This window comes from Cryptomeria japonica, chromosome 3 (assembly GCF_030272615.1).
Source record: "Cryptomeria japonica chromosome 3, Sugi_1.0, whole genome shotgun sequence".
Classification (NCBI taxonomy): Eukaryota; Viridiplantae; Streptophyta; class Pinopsida; order Cupressales; family Cupressaceae; genus Cryptomeria; species Cryptomeria japonica.
In genome coordinates this window covers 32,579,494-32,596,030 of record NC_081407.1, presented here as the reverse complement: position 1 = coordinate 32,596,030, position 16,537 = coordinate 32,579,494, and the positions used below count along the sequence as shown (strand labels likewise).

Sequence of the window (16,537 nt, the reverse complement as noted above, 5' to 3'; positions counted from 1 at the left end):
GTAGTGTGCCGTTGTACCACCAGACCACAAAGTTAAAGTTCACCACCAAAGACTGAAGAACACTCCGAATACTACAAAGTATGCATTCTCGAGAAATACCCAGCTGGATTTAATTCTGGAAGTTCAGTTTCTGAAAATTGAAACTGTTTTATTGTAAACTGCTTGTGGGCCCCACTTAAGATATTTTGAAAGAAAAGGGGACATAGGTCAGTTATGTCCAACTGCCAAATTGACCAAATTAAAGCCAAATAGTGGCAGGTAGTTGAGATTGTGGTTGGATGGATGACTAAGAGTTGAATTGGCATGGGTTAAGGCTGCCAGTTTCTGGAAGGCAGGTCAGGACCCTTGGACGCAATCCATCCTAGCCTCTGATTCATATTGTAAAGATCTATAGAAGGCAGAGGCCTTTCTTTTGTAAAGGGTTAGACTCTGGTTAGAATTTTTAGCAGTTAGAATTTTGTAGTTAGATTTTAGAAGTTAGAAGGTTAAATTTTAGGCATAGCATAGAGATGCTGCAGAAATTGTTGTAATGGCAGCTGAAGCAAATATATGAACATTGAAATATGGTGTTTGTTGTCTTTGTTTTAGTCTGTTTGCATGGTTTCTTTCAGCTGGTTAATTTTAGAGTGCAGGGATTTTAAAGGTGAAGTGTGGAGGGGTATTTGATGCATTTCTGGTTCATACCATTGGGGGTCTGCTGATTGTAGGTCACCGTGCATGGTTAGTTTGAACCCAAACTGTGCTTAGTTCAACTGCAGGTGTTCGTCTTAGGCTGCCCCAAAATTGGGTGCCTAAATGAGTCTCTCCGGTCTAAAAAATCCTTCATCCCTTGGAGCTTGCACTGTTCTTGTCTAGTTGTGAGGGTGTCTCTGGCACAACAAGAACTGGTTTATCGAAATCTGTCTACTCGCTACATCAGTTGTTATCATCTTTGTCCTTAGGCTTCCTGAACCCTTCCCTTTTGATTTTCTTTCGTAGTCTGAAAATCGTAGCAGACCAACTAGTTGCAAAATCGTAAGTCCCCTTGTGCTCCCAGCAAATTACATCAATCACTAAGTAATCCTGCAGTCAAGACCTGACAATCGAAACCTTGAGGTCGTCCCCATTGATCAATTGAAACAGCATTAGGGATTTCCTTATCTCAAGATAGAATAGGATTCTTAGTATTCTATTCTGCATTGGCTAGATGAAGTCGTGGCAATGCGACTTTAGACACGTCAACAGGACTGCAGATCCAAATTCAATCAGCAAGCCTCTACTATTGATGTTCACGATGAAACACCTGAGGACAAAGAATTTCTATTTATTTCTGCATTATCAAGCAATACCTTGAACAATAACACCACCTGGTTAATTGATAGTGGAGCCTCTAGACATATCACGGGATTTAGAAGCAATCTCTCCAACTTGATTGAAAGATCAACTAATCTTGAAGTAACTATTGGAGATGATGCCAGTTATCCAATAAGAGGTTCAGGCATTGCTCACTTGAAACTAGGATCCGACATGTCACTTCAATTGAGTGATGTATTATATGCACCTAGGATTAAAAGGAATCTTGTATCAATTTCAGCACTAGAAGACAAAGGCTATGAAGTTGCATTTTCTAAAGGAAAAGTACTTGCTTGGCCCAAGAATTCTCATATCAAGAAGGCACGTGAAATCAAACATAGATATGAAAGTTTGTACAAACTTTCCACCATTATCACTCAAGCTTTGATGACAAAGTCTCCAAATCCAAATGAACTATGGCATAGAAGACTTGCCCATTTGCACTATAAGGCATTACACTACATGGAAAAAATGGTCAAAGGCATTCCTCATCTCCACAATGAAAAAGAAGGTACTTGCAAAGGTTGTGCTTTAGGGAAGAATATAAAACGTCCTTTTCCTAGTAGTGAGAAAATAGATCTAAAGATATTTTAAATATTGTACATTCTGAATTATGTGGACCTATGTCTATGCCATCCCTAAGTGGATTTTTGCAGTATGTAACTTTTATTGATGATTACTCTAGGAAGACTTGGATCCACTTCCTAAAGTCTAAAGAGTCATAAGAAGTCCTAAACAGGTTTAAAGAATTTAAATCTTTAGTAGAAAATATTACTGGGAAAAGAATTAAGATCCTAAGATTAGACAATGGTGGAGAATATACCTCTAAGAACATTCACAATTTTTGTATGGAGGCAGGAATCAAAAGAGAATTTAGTGTCCCTTACAACCCTCAACAAAACAGGGTGGCAGAAAGAAAAAACAAAACTGTTGTAGAAGCAGCAAAAGCTATGTTGCATGATCAAAACCTTCAAATCTCCCTACGGGCAGAAGCCTCCAAAACTGTTGTTTATGTCCAAAATAGAAGCCCACACCATATCCTACAAAACATGACTCCCAAAGAAGCCTTCACAGGTGTAAAACCTGAAGTAAGTCACCTTAGGATATTTGGATGCCCTGTCTACATCAACATACCCAAAGAGAAAAGAGCTAAACTTGAACCCTCAGGCAAAAGAGAATTTTTGTAGGTTATAGTGAGTCATCCAAAGCCTATAGAATCTACATCCCCGGACAAAAGCAAATCGATGTTATTAGAGATGTGATCTTTGAAGAGGACATTGCTTTCAAAAGATCAAAAGGATATCATATGGAAGCTGAAGATGAAGAATCAGAACCTCCTCAAGACATGGAAGTTGATCCCTCCCTTGAGCCTCAGAGGGAGATTACTGAAATACCAGAAGATAATGAACCAACTGAACCACTGGACCCCACCGATGGTCCTAGAGATATTATAGTGAATCGAAAAAGACCACTATGGGCCAGAAAAACAATGCAAGAAGCTGAAAAATTTGCTGCTCCCATTTGTACCTTTAGAGAAAGCAAAAGACCACACAAATTCTCCAACTACGTGGCATTAATGAGCAACATCATTGATTCAGAACAAGAGTGTCGAAGACAGGAACATGCACCTATGTTCCAAACCACATCAGCTGATTCAGTGTATTGAGTGAGTTATAATTGACTGATATGAACTTTGTGAAGAAGAATGAATACCGGTAACAGATCTTTAATCGGTAATGATTTAAGGTTTGGAGGTGGATCTTATCATGATCATAACTTAGTGATGATGTGTCAGAATCCATGTGTAATAATAAGATTGCATTTGAGCGTGTACAAGGATCGGATTTCTTGGGAAACAACAAAGTGCTTAGGAGAATGAAACAAGGGTTTGCTTGCTTACCAAATCGATATGCGATGATCATTCAACGACGGAAATCATCTAGAAATTTGTTGTAATGATTTGTAATGTAAATTCATTGTATCTTGTTAGGGTTATGTAGCCGACCTAATTGAAAAGTGTATTTAGTTAGTTGGAGAAGAGTTTTTATGTCAGTAGATTGGGGAGAAGGTGTTGCCAAACCAGATTGAAGTGTTTGCATGTGTGTAGCAAAGTTGTGTTGAAAAGGATTTGTACTAGCAAGCAAGGAAGTGTTGTAATCAGATCATTTGCCCTGTTGTTCCCTAACAGTTACAGTAGTTTGAAATCCCTTAATCGGGTAGATCCTAACAGGTGTTATATTATAAATCCCTTCACTGGGTGGCTCATTAACTTGAGTTTGAAATCCTCTAACAAGGTTACTCCTAACAGGGCTGAGGCAAAATCCCTTGATCGGGTGACTCCTAATAGGGTTTGCTCTTAACCGGGCATATTGTAAGCTCTTAACCGAGCGCATTCCAAAAGAGTGCAAATATTTTGTGGGTGATAATTCCCACCATGGTTTTTACCATTTGGGTTTCCACGTGAAAAATCTTCGTGTTCATATGGTGGTTGCATTGTTGATTTGAGCATTTGATATCTTTAGTTTGTTTACATATTGATGAACACTTGAGTGAATGATTTGTTAAATCTGCTTAAGAAGATTGTTTGAGTAGTTACCGGTAAAGGTTTTTGAAGTATTGCAGAATTGTTTTAGCACTGATTCACCCCCCCTCTCAGTGCCTTATAAATTTATTAGCAGTATCAACATGGTGGATCCGTTTAGAGTTTGTTTCAGGACCTTGCACACACTATGAGTAGCAGATCAACAATTGAGTGGATTGTGACAATCTATGTTGACATTCCAGAATTCAATCCCATGGTTTCTCATTTTGATACCTTCTTTGAGCCACATCCTAGGGAGATGATTCAGTTTTTGTAGTTCCTGATTACCTTCTTTGGTGGAGGTTCGCGGAACGTCCTTGGTATAGGCGATCAACATGACAGAGCTCGGAGTAGTTGGTGTTACGTATCTACTGGATTAATTTGGGACCCTGGGATTATGTTGAGTTTCAGCATGATTCGAGCTACTAACTTTGGGGTTACAGTGAGTTTGCTTGAGAGCAAGCAAATTCAAGGGGGTCGGATTGTAATGTCCCCATTTTAGCTTGACATCAGATTATGCGTCGTTAGCCCATTTTGCTTTGGTCCCGAGGGCTAACCAAGACTTTATAGGGATCAATAAGGGATTTGGCCTAGGTGTTTTTCAATTTTAGGCCAATCGGAGGTGTTTAGGCAGGGTTTCCAAATACTTAACATTTATAGTAAGTCAACTACAGTTCAATGACTTGAAATATTTGAAGCATTTTTTGGATGTCAGTATTTTCGTGCATTTAATTCTTCATCGAGGTTGCCAATTTAGTGAGTAATTAATTAATTGGGCGATTAACTTTTAAGCTCCTAAAGTCAAATTTAAATATTTAACTTGAGTGATTATTTAATGCTGGGACTAATGTTTAAGGGAAAAATTAAAAGTTCCCTTTCATTGTGGAGACACAAAGGGATATTAATATTTTATTATGACATTCTTTATCCCACATTTATGATGTATTGGGAATTGTGCCCAAATAGAGTTATGAATAAGAGCTTTAATGCTAAGAGAGACATGGGGGAAATTGTGTCTTGGGATTTGTATTTATGGAATACTTCTGGAAATCTTTTGGGCTCTTGAGGACGAAATCCTTCATGGGTAACATTTCCTACACCTATGAAACACCAAGCTTGGGAGATCTGAAAACAAATTGCAGAGAGTAAATATTCTATGGCATGGGATTGGCTGTATTATAACAGTTGGAATTGGTTGGAAAGATACTACAGACCTTTCATGTATGGAGACTCTATACCTTGTACTGGGAATTGATATTGCACCAACTCAATTTGCAGAGACTGTTGAGCAAGGGCTGGAAATGGTAATTATTAACAGAAACAATGAGGCTGGGCGTCTAGTAGCAAGGAATGTTCGATTCGTTATGCCCATGGTATTCACATTACAGGGAATCATTAGAGGTTTGTTCTGAGCCAGACAATTATGTTTATTGTTGAGAAAGATTCATTATTGCTGGGCACAAATCTCAGTCCTAGGCATATCATCTAGTCCTGGACGTGATAATCTTCTTGGGCAGAACCTTACTGTTGGGTGTGTTCTTCCTAATTGGGCATGACCCTTAGTGTTGGGCGTGATCTTCTTAACTAGGTGTAACCCCTAGTGCTGGGCGTGAATAAATTATATGGCTGCAACTATGTGTGCTGGGTGTGGATTTTGTTTGTTGTTGAATACCTGGCAAGTGCAGACGTATAGGGCTATGAGTGACGTTTTGGTTCCTATTGTCATTTTATGACACCCTTGGTCCATCAGTAAGAACCGATCAGAGATACAATCCATGGACCAGCACTGCCCTAGTTGATCAAAGAGAAAGCAGAAGAATCATGAAGTGTGAAGTGTTGCCTTGTCCGGAAGAGGTCCTCTCTTGGCCTTTTCTTTCTTCCCCAGAACCCCAGAACCCCGAGGTTCTTTCCCTTTGCCTTCTCCTGTTCTCCTTCTCCGGAACCCTGAGGTTCCGAAGTTCCTTCTCTTTGCCTTCTCTCGCTTTTCCTTCTTCGAAACTCAAGAACACCGAGGTTCTGAAGTTCCTTCGCTTTGCTGCCTCTCCTTTCTTTTCTCGAAACTTCGGAACCCCGAGGTTTCCGAAGTTTCTCTCCTTCTTTCCCTTTCTCTTCTTCTCTCTGGAACCCTGAGGTTCCGAGGTTCCTTTCTTTTTTCTTCCCTTCCCCAGAACTCCGAAACCGCGAGGTTCTGAAGTTCCCCCTAACCTTTCTTCCTTTTATCTTTGGAACTTCCTTTGCTTCCCCTTCTTCTCTTCGGGACTCCGGAACCCCGAGGTTCCGAAGTTCCTTCCCTCCTTGTCTTACCTCTTTAGTTTCCCCGGATCTCTGGAACCCCAAGGTTCTGAAATTCCTTTCCTTCTCTTCCTCTCTCTGTCTCGGAACTCTGGAACCTCGAGGTTCCGAAGTTCTTTCCTTGTCTTTCCCACTTCGGGAGTCCGATCTTCCGAAGTCCCCAGACTTCTTTCCTACTGGCGACACTTCCGAATGGCGTGATCGACACTCAAGGCTTTAAATGCTCCGACAATTTTGGTGACTTATGCACTCTCTTTTGTGGAGCCACAGTGGTGCATTTAATGTTTTTGGTAGGATTTCCATTAAAGGAGGTCCTAGGCCATGCTTGTTGCAGTGACTTATGTCATGTGTGCATACTCTGACTTTGGAAGGTTAGTAAATCCTCCTTCTTAGAGTTGCCTTTTGTGGGTATGGCTAGGTTGCTTGCATGTACAAGTTTGGTGCATGCACTTCCCTGCACTTCCAGACTAACATACAGGGGTCATGATCACTCTTGTAACCATTTTTCTATATAAAGGTTGTTAAGCCTCATTGTAAGGGGTTCTCTCCCTACTGCCTTGAGCTTTCCTATGCTCTTTCTCTTCTCTTGAAGATTTATAATTATTTTTTGCATTTCTGCAATTGTAAGTTTGGCCATTGGCCTTTGAAAGAATTGAAATTACATTCTTGCCTTCCTCCAACTTATGCATGCTATGTATGTTTCCTTACCTTCATCATAAGTGTACGTTTTGTGGCTCTTCTCTACATATATGCTATGTCAACTTGTTTTTCTGAGTGTGACTTGTGGGAATCCTTCTCCCCCCTTGACACTTAGCAAATTCTAACCTCCATACATGCGTTTGGGTTACTCATGCAACTGAAGTTTATGCATCTCTTGGGTACTTCAATTGATTCCATGTGCCATTTTGATAGGGAGAGGAACAATCTCTTCTTGGTGCATCACCTCCTTTTATTTCAAGCATTCACTCTTCCCTTTACCTCTGCAATTTGTTAGGGTAAGCCTAAGAGTTAGTTTTGAAGTGTTGAGTTGGTTCAACACCTGCACCTGGATTGAGAAGGAAGTCGGCCTTCTCTAGAGATTCAACCCCTTTGCGCAAGGTCCCACACTTCGGGGTTGTTTCCATGTTTCACAAGGCTGCTGAGTTGATAGCTCAGCAAGGGTGCAAGCTTTTGTGATAACAGTTCCTCTTAATGCTAGGGTCGATATGTATGGTAAACATTGGTAATAACTCACTATTGGTGATTGCAACAATGTCGCCACTGCAGATTGAATGAGTCGCGGAAAAACCTTCCAGGTTCTATGGGTTTGATTACTACATTTTATGATATTTAAACTCTCAAATTGTGTTGTGAAATGCATGTACCTCTGGAAAATTCGTTGTGCAAGTATGGAAAAGATTTATGTTGATATTCATGAATGTACAGCTGAGATAAATGCAATATTATAATGCTTCCTAGATAGTTCTTCATTTTGCAAAATAAGTTAGATGTTTAATTGTTTGACAAAATGTAGAATGGTATGAAGACACCAAAAACACTAACCACACCAGGTATTGACAAAACCACAAAACATTTCAGTGAGAGGGAAGAAATCAGAACGAAGGGTTTTTGCATGACAACTGTTTGACAAAATTCCTCATGTTCGTTTGAGGAAAAATTACAGCAAATAGGGCAGCCTATTAAACATTGTAGTTATGATCCCTAAAACCCTTCTCTTTTGCTTTTATTTGTCCCAGCTTGAGAATCGAGGCATCGTTAGATGCACACCAGTTTGTTGTAAACGAAAGCCCCTTTGTGTTTTCCAACAAAACATGTCAAACCGCTGAGTTATCCTAAGCCATCAAGACCTGACATTTGGATCCTTGAGGTTATCGCCATTGATCATTCAGAACAGCATTAGGGATTTCCTTATTCAAGAGAGGATAGGATACTTAGCATTCTATTCTGTGTTGACCGGAAATAGTTGAAGTACGAGTTCCGCCACATCCACATATCGTGGTATGTGTAGATTTTAATGGAGAAACGTTTGTTGAGTTTACATGCTTGTGAGAAGTCTTGGTGATTGTGTTGGTTCAGCTTCACATCTGGTAGATTAATAGAGGTACATATTTTATAAAATTAAATCTAGTTTAAGATTATATTCTCTGATTACAGGATTAGGTCATCTTAAATTATGAATTCAGGGATATCCAACTGAAATAACTCTGTTAGTAAAGTACATATGTCTATTACTGAATACTTAGGCATGAAAAGTTGGAAACAGAGATAGATCTGTAGCAAGTATGATTATTATAGTATACAATAAGAAGCATTGTTAAAATAGAAATGGGTAATTGGCGTCTGATACAACCTTCAAACCAATTATAAAATAAAAGTAGTCAGATATTTAATGTGCATTACACAGTGAGGAAACGAACAAAAGTATGATGTTTAGGAAGATAGAATAGTTTTAGACCTCTTTGCACATTGAACATAACAAAGTTGTAACATCTACTTTCAGAAAATGGACTTCATGACATGGTTGACTATATTTAATATACAGCAGAGCATGACTGCAATTGGAAAATAACTTAAATAGCCTAAGCAGGCTTGTATCTTCTACATCAAGTTGGAATCATGATGAGTGAGCTGGAAAGAAGACACGGCCCCTCTCACAACAAGGACAATGTTCTTTGGTCACACACCAGGACATGGGAGAAATGTGGCCCAAAATCAGATGCTTAACAAATCCTCACTTGAACCTGTCAGCAGGTCAACATCATTTTATGACAACTCTAGGAACTCAGAATGTGGCCCAAAAACATATAATTCATATGGTTATTCCTTTGTGACAAGATTTTTTTCAGCAAATTCATTCCAACACAGGCTGGATTGATCACACTAGGTGACCCAACTGTCAAGCAGCAGCTGAAAATATTCCTGCTTTGTCCATTCATAGTACATACAGTGAAACTATCTGGGAATATTTTTCCTTCCCTTGACACTTCTACAAAATAATATGTATTATATCCATGAAAATTGTGACTCCTGGGTAGATAGATATAATAACAGTGCTTCATACAGTGACCTTCATCTTTATCATATTGTCTCTTAAGACAAGAAAAACCATTGAGCCTTAAATTTGGGTAACACCTATAATCTATACAAAAAAATGAGAGTAATGGGTTTAAATCTATGAATGTAACAATTTAGTCATTCACATAACTGAAATGCTTCTTTTTCATTATTTCATGCCTCACTTCACAGAGTAATTAGAATGCTTAACTACCTCTTCATCTGAGCATTTTAAAATTCAATTTTGATGGCAGATCACAGGTGAATACAAATAAAGTTAGAATTACTGGGGTCATTAGTGACTGCAATAGTGACCTCATCATTTGTTTTCTTCAAGAATAGAAGCAGAGATTAATAATATTGTTAAGTTACAAGCATTTGTTATCAACTAGCAAATAAAGACCATCTAAACCAACTTGAAATTGAAAGTAAATGTCGCATAATCATAAGGATAGCTTTCTAACATATATGTCTACAAAGAAAGAAAATAACAGTTTTGCATATATCATCCTATTCTTGTGTATGCTATCCCACAATGATATGACAAAGAAACCCCTTGAAATGGTAATAATGCATGTCAATTGTTCAACTAAATTCATTATGACCTTTTCAAAATATGTAGCAGGAGGCACAATTACTCCACCAGCACCCATAACAGGTTCTGCAATAAATGCAGCAATCTGCAAGAAAACAATCAAAACAGAACAGGATTATCAGTTAGAAAACATATATCAAACGATGGAGAGGAACTAGGTTACCAACCACCTCCAGAAATTTCTCACATGACAAGAGTATAATTACCGTTTCCGGGCCTTCCTTCAAAATAAGCTTCTCCAAGTTATTTGCTAGCCTTGATGCAAATTCTTCTTCAGTTTCACCTGCCATATAAATTGTGTGGCCAACATCAATACATGGAAAATCAATAGGCTTTTTTTTATCAAATGGACAGATTCATTTAGTACAAAAAATGGTTGTCACTGAAGCAAAACCTGGCAAATGGTAGCGCCAATAGTGGGGGCAGTCAGTGTGCAGTACAAATGATACCGGCAAATCAAAACTTTTATGAAGTGCAGTTAGCCTGCCAAAAGAACAAGCACATTAATAGTAAACAACTTAAAATATAAACCATCATAAAACAATTAAGATAAAATATTATTTTGGCAAATGTATGACAAACAAAGTAGATTCATATTCCATTGTGTGGCGCATATATTTAGACCCATATAATACCTGAGTGTGTGGAAGCAACGTGACTGCATAAATTAAACTACTCTCTCTGAGAAAGAAAATATCTTCACTGGCCACCCAATTTTATCACTTGGCCAATAGAGAATCTTCACATACAAGCACAAATATAATGATATTATAAGATAAAATGAACCTCAAAATGATTTACCCGGACAGACTGGCTGCCACTAGTGTTGATCCATGATACCTGTCGAAAAAATTGGATGAACGGAAATTTCAGATCACTGCTTGCATTTAACACAAAGCTAGAAATCTAGACATTCCAACAACTACTAGAATTTTCAGCAACTAGGAAAAACACTTAACGATTTCTCTCGAGCAATAAATTTCTTCTTGTTTGGTCGTCCTAAAGCATTGTTATAATACCAAACCAGTTTAACCTGTGCAAAAAACATCCAACTCGATATTTAATATAGCTATGTTTAGAAAGCTGTAAGAAATATTTGAGACATATACATGAGATTGGTCAATATTAGTAGATAGTTAATCATTGTAAATATGAAATAAAGTAGCTCTTTTGAGCATGGATAGGTGAATAATATTGGTGCCTTACTAATAGAAAAGCACGTAAAAGAAGAATTTAATACTAATTATAACTAAGCAAAGTTTCTGATTTCTAATCTAACTAAAAACCATCTCTGTATGCATGGAAGATAAACTACAAAATTATTAGTATTTGAAAACTAGTTTGTAATGTAATTAAAAGCCGTCACTATATATGTTGAAGGTCAACTATAAATATTTGAGAACTAACCGTATCACCTAACCAACAATTGTTTAACTAAAGCAACTGGTTCAGAAAACAGATCCAACATCTCACAATTCCACGATGGAGTTAAGTGACATAGATATTGAAGCTCTAACGAACAATGTCAGAAAAGAAAATTATGAAACATAATTGAAAGAAAAGAGATAGTTCTCATTATATACAACATACACCTTTCAAGAAATCTCATCTAACTTCATTTTTTGATAAAGAAAAAGGTAAGCATTTGATATTGAAGCACCTGCACCGCAATTAAAACTCATGGGAGAGTGAGACCTTTTAATGGAAAAGCTTTGCTAAAGAGGATGAGAAAGAACAGCCTCTTCTCTCAACATACAAATGAAGAGACCATCTTCTCGGTTAGACAGACAGCAGATAATCACCTTTATGATAGCCCTGCTTATCTGGAGATTGTTAAGCAGCAAGTTGAAGAGATGTTGGGTGTTACCTTGCTAGGCAGTTTGCACTTCAAGGGCCTTAAGGAGGTCCACTGAAGGAGTCATTCATATCAAGCGACATTATGTAGATGGAGGACTCCTTCAAATTTGAAGAATTTGGAGAGTATTTCATATTCTCAACATTGCAACCAGGTGGATGCATGGGAATGGCTTCTTCTTCATAGCTTCCAAGTTTTCTGGGAGCAAGAAGTGGGTGCCAAGGTGATGAAAGTTAGGTTGGAAGATTTGGGTTTTGTTTGCAACATTATGGGCAAGGCTGGGAGATGAAAATGGCATTTTGGGCTTAGAAATCAACTCAGCAATGCAATTAAACCCGAGTAGATACTGCAGAATTAGGAATGGGACTGGATCATTGAGGTGTAAGGGCAGAGGAATGAAACTGAATTGTGCAGGTATGAAGGTAGAGGAGTGACTGGTTATACCTTTAACATGTATGGATTTTAGATTGGTTCCTACTTTTTTATTACCTTCATCAGCAATCAAGAAAAAGAGGAACATCCTCCACTTTAGTCTCTGATGATTGTAACCACTCCATGCAGATATGTATGCCCTTGTGAGTACCAATCATTCTTTCAAGATTTTGTTTATTTCCTACTGTTACTGAATATATATTTATGATAGGTAATCAGACATTCGTAAGTGCAATATCATGCCGGTATCTATAGCCCTCGTAACCATCCTCTGGCTTCTTTCACACAAATTCGCTTCTTGATGTTAGCTCTCCAAAGGGTACAGTTAAATCTATGACATCTCATAGATCTATAGCATTTAAATACATATAATAGTACTCAACTGTTTCTTAGGAATTTTGAAATTGATCTGTCAGAACCCAAGGTGAGATCATGCCAATGTGGTGAATTCATATGATTCAACATTAATAGCTTTCACATTGACATTAAAAATCCATATATCATCAAAGGTATCTCAATTGGCAGCCACACTTTCATGGCTTCAACTAATAGGAAAACCTTATGGCATAAATGAGAAAGTGGCAAGAGTAAAAAAAATGTCTGTATAAGTGATACTTCTATTCTAGACTTCGATTGTATCAAGTACATGATAGTAAGTCTTAAATGCTAACTCAATTATGTTGGAATTGGTTGTCATCAATGTCAAAGTATATGGGCATTGATTAAGGATAAACATTGGCATTGATGTCATTATGATTCTTGTTAAGGATTTGGATAACTGTGTGTTGGGGCTGTTATTGTAACTTATGTTTGGCTGATAGAAATGACCAATTCATTCCAAAAGAGGTGGCTGAAACAAATGGAGAGAAATTCGCCATGGTTGCTTGTGGATGGTATCACACCATTGCAGTTTCAGATTGCTAATGAGCAATGATTAATCAAATTAGGACAGCAAGCAAAGGAAAGTCAAAAAGCATATAAGACAAAATAGAATAGGACAAAAAAAGAATAAGACAAAAAGACAAACTTCTAAACACAGCGATTAAGAAATTTAAAGGGAAGCAATTACATGTTATAAAAGGCTTCGATTAGAGTCTTAAAAAAAGCAGCAATTATTTACTCACAAAAGGCAGGGATCAACTTTGTTAATAATAATAAAGGAACATGACCATGTAAATGGACATCTCTTTTCAAAGAGACATGTCTCCTCATCAAGATATAAATAGAGTTTGTGGATTGTGAAAATAACGTCTCAGGAGAAAAGTGTGTGACAATAAAAAGACACAACATACAAAAACAACAGATGTGTGTAGCAATGAAATAGAATATTATTCAGATTTAATTGCAGATGTAAAACCACACTTGAGGTGATTCACAAGAGTGGAAAAATGTAATAAAAAGGAGATCTATCAATAGTGCGTGAAAAGCAATAAGTATAATATATATAAAGCAATACAAGGAAATATCATTATATATGAAGCAGATTTACAACAAGAATAAAAGGAAGATCTGAATCTACATTAAGCAGAAATACATAACAGGTAAAAGCAAATTTGTGAATATTTGAGTGAAGCAATAAAGAATATATAAGAAAATCTTTCAAATAGACATATGGGTGTAGCAATAAAAGGAACATTATTTAGATTTTAGAGCAGATCCTTGAAGAGAAATAAGAGCAGATTTACAAAGTAAATATGAAGAGTATTGCAGAAAGTTGGAGCAAAGTTATATGAAGATTATTGCAGATCTATAAGAAGAATATTTGCAGATTGGTGAAGATTTTATGAGCAGGTCTATGAAGATTTCATGAGCAAATTTAAGAAGAAATTGTGAGCAAGTTTATGAACAGACTTTTGGAGGATTTGTGAGACATATTTTGTGAAAGAAAGTATAACAATCGAAGAGACCTAAGATTGATGCTGATGCAGCTACAGGCTAGGGTTTTGAAGGATTTTCGGTCAATAAAGAAAATATCTTTTACATCATGTTTTAAAACCCCTTGAATTGATCATTTACATGTTTTAATGGAAAATTCATGAGGATTTGTATGTTCAAGTGAAATCTAATTTTGAAAGCTAGGGTTTTAGGATGAAGGCTTAGGGTTTGGCAATTTATGAAGATTTTAAGTGAATTATCAGCTTTAGAGAGAAAGTCGCTAACCTAGTTGATTAATTTAAGTCTTGTAAACATTAATATCATGTTAAAACCCTAGCTTAGGTATTTCTTACAAGTTGAGCATGGCAGCCCCGAAGGCTAGAGCGGTTCCAAGGCAAACCCTCATCAAGGAGGACTCGACAAGAGTGATGCTTGAGTCAAAGATTACATCATTGTGGAGTAATATCGTAGACACCAACTTAGGTCGGATCAACATGAAGAAGTTTCAAGGTCCCCTATACACAAGCAAGCTCTTCGGATTTTCAAAGAAGATGATCAAGAGCGGGATACTGCAAGCTTCCTTCCGACAATCCAATGCAATGAATTGATAGTTGAGTGTGCCAGACACTATGATGCCAACGCAAGAAAGATAGTGGCACTTGATGGAAAGATCCTTGCCTACCTATCCGAGACAGCCATCAGTGAAGCCTTCCACATATTCGATCATAATGGCATGGTCTACAAGAGAAAGGAAGGAGCACAAGCGATCTTTGAAGGTGATCTCAACAAATGTCTAGGCATAATCAACAAGTATTGGATGTTGAAAAGCAAGGCCAACATATCCAAGATACCCAGCAAGCTTCACAGAAATGATTTCAAGGAAGAGTTTGGTGATTTGATCACTTTGCTCAATCGAGTTATAAGAAGTTCTCAAGCATCTCAGTTTGAGAAATGGATGTTCTACTTCATATAAGTAGTGTTAGCCGATGGAGAAAAGATCAATTGGGTGACAATCATAAGTAACAACCTTGATTTGCAGTTGAAAAGGCTTGAATGCACTATAATATTCTACATGAGTTCATACATCATATATTCACTTGCCAGAGCCCACGAATATGCAAGATTGATGTATAGAGGCCCAATTGGAAGTGGATCCAGAGAAATGAAAGCATGTGAATCCTACACACAGTTCCATTACCCTAGCAAGACACATTTCAGGAGGGTGAATGATTCTTTCACCATGCACTTGACAAGAACACTACAAGGCGGCATCCATCAAAGATTATCCCGGCAAGTGAAGGAGTTAGTAAGTACAATGCTTGGTGTATCCAATTTCCCAAATTTACCTATATAAGAGTCCAAGGATGCTCTTATCCGTCATACACGCTACCACATTACCGTATCGACAAGATGATACTGTTAGAGCTAGTGAGACAATTGATCACCTATGACAAGGTTTTAGAAGGATAGACACAAGACAAGGATTGCTTTTCCCATCTCAATTGGACAATCAATAGAAGTGTGACCATCTCTACAAGCAGCTCAGAAGTCGAAAGAAGAGTTGAGATCTTATCCCTCATTCCGTATTCTTCTAGAGAAAACTTTGATACTTATGGCAACATGAGAAGAGCTAATTGAAAAAGGCACAAGCATAAGCTGCAGTTGAAGGATTATTGGATGAATGCCCAAGAGGATTTTGAGATAAGGAAGAAAATGTGTTCTAGGTTGCCGATTGACATCATCAAGATGTGTAGAGTTTTCAACATTCCAGATCAAGTATAGGATGATGGAAAGCGCCTCTAGCATATTATGATCGAGAGAGACAAAAAAGTGGAAGTCAATTGGATTGATGTTGAGATCAATGATTTGGGAGACTTAATGAAGCCAACCTTGGCCTACACACGACGATGGGCAGATATTCAAACTCACAAGTTGAAGAGCCAAAAAGCATAGTTGACATTTGATTTGCTGGGAGATTCAGACTCATCCGACGAAGAAACAAAAGTATGAGCGTGAGTGAAAGTGCTACCCAGTCAACTCACTCCAGAGGTTCTAAGAGGAAAGGAAATCGTAAGGATCAAAATAGAACATGCATAAATCAAGTTCAAGTTGTCCTTCTAATTGTTGAGACATGGACTAGCTAGGACTCGAACCTAGGACCTTCCATACGTTGTTGGAGTGCTCTACCACTGAGCTACTGGCCCCTCTTGGACCAGTCCATTGTCGGTCCGAGTGTGGCTTATTTCCAACACCAACACCCCCCCTTAAGCCACACCTCTCGTGTGCTTGGGGCTCCTAGCCTAGACCTGGCTCTGATACCATGTTGAGACATGGACTAGCTAGGACTCAAACCTAGGACCTTCCATACACTGTTGGAGTGCTCTACCATTGAGCTATTGGCCCCTCTTGGACCAATCCATCGTCAGTTCGAGTGTGGCTTATTTCCAACACCAACACTAATAGTGCCTCATCTATACACGAAGTTGAAATGAATCAAACAGCCGCCAAGGAAAGTCAACCA

At 38.0% G+C, this 16,537-nt stretch overlaps 1 protein-coding gene across 2 annotated transcripts in view; it reads right to left on the bottom strand.

Annotated features, from left to right (window-relative positions):
- The window catches only part of LOC131065989 (gamma aminobutyrate transaminase 1, mitochondrial), a 210,430-nt gene that overhangs the window by 80,451 nt on the left and 113,442 nt on the right, over nt 1–16,537 (bottom strand). For both annotated transcript variants that reach the window (XM_058000646.2, XM_058000647.2), the window contains 5 exons: nt 10,814–10,887; nt 10,656–10,694; nt 10,249–10,337; nt 10,061–10,137; nt 9,865–9,939 (listed from right to left, as the gene is read on the bottom strand). In XM_058000646.2, the coding sequence (XP_057856629.2) occupies nt 9,865–9,939; nt 10,061–10,137; nt 10,249–10,337; nt 10,656–10,694; nt 10,814–10,887 (354 nt within the window). The remainder of the gene's footprint in view (nt 1–9,864; nt 9,940–10,060; nt 10,138–10,248; nt 10,338–10,655; nt 10,695–10,813; nt 10,888–16,537) is intronic.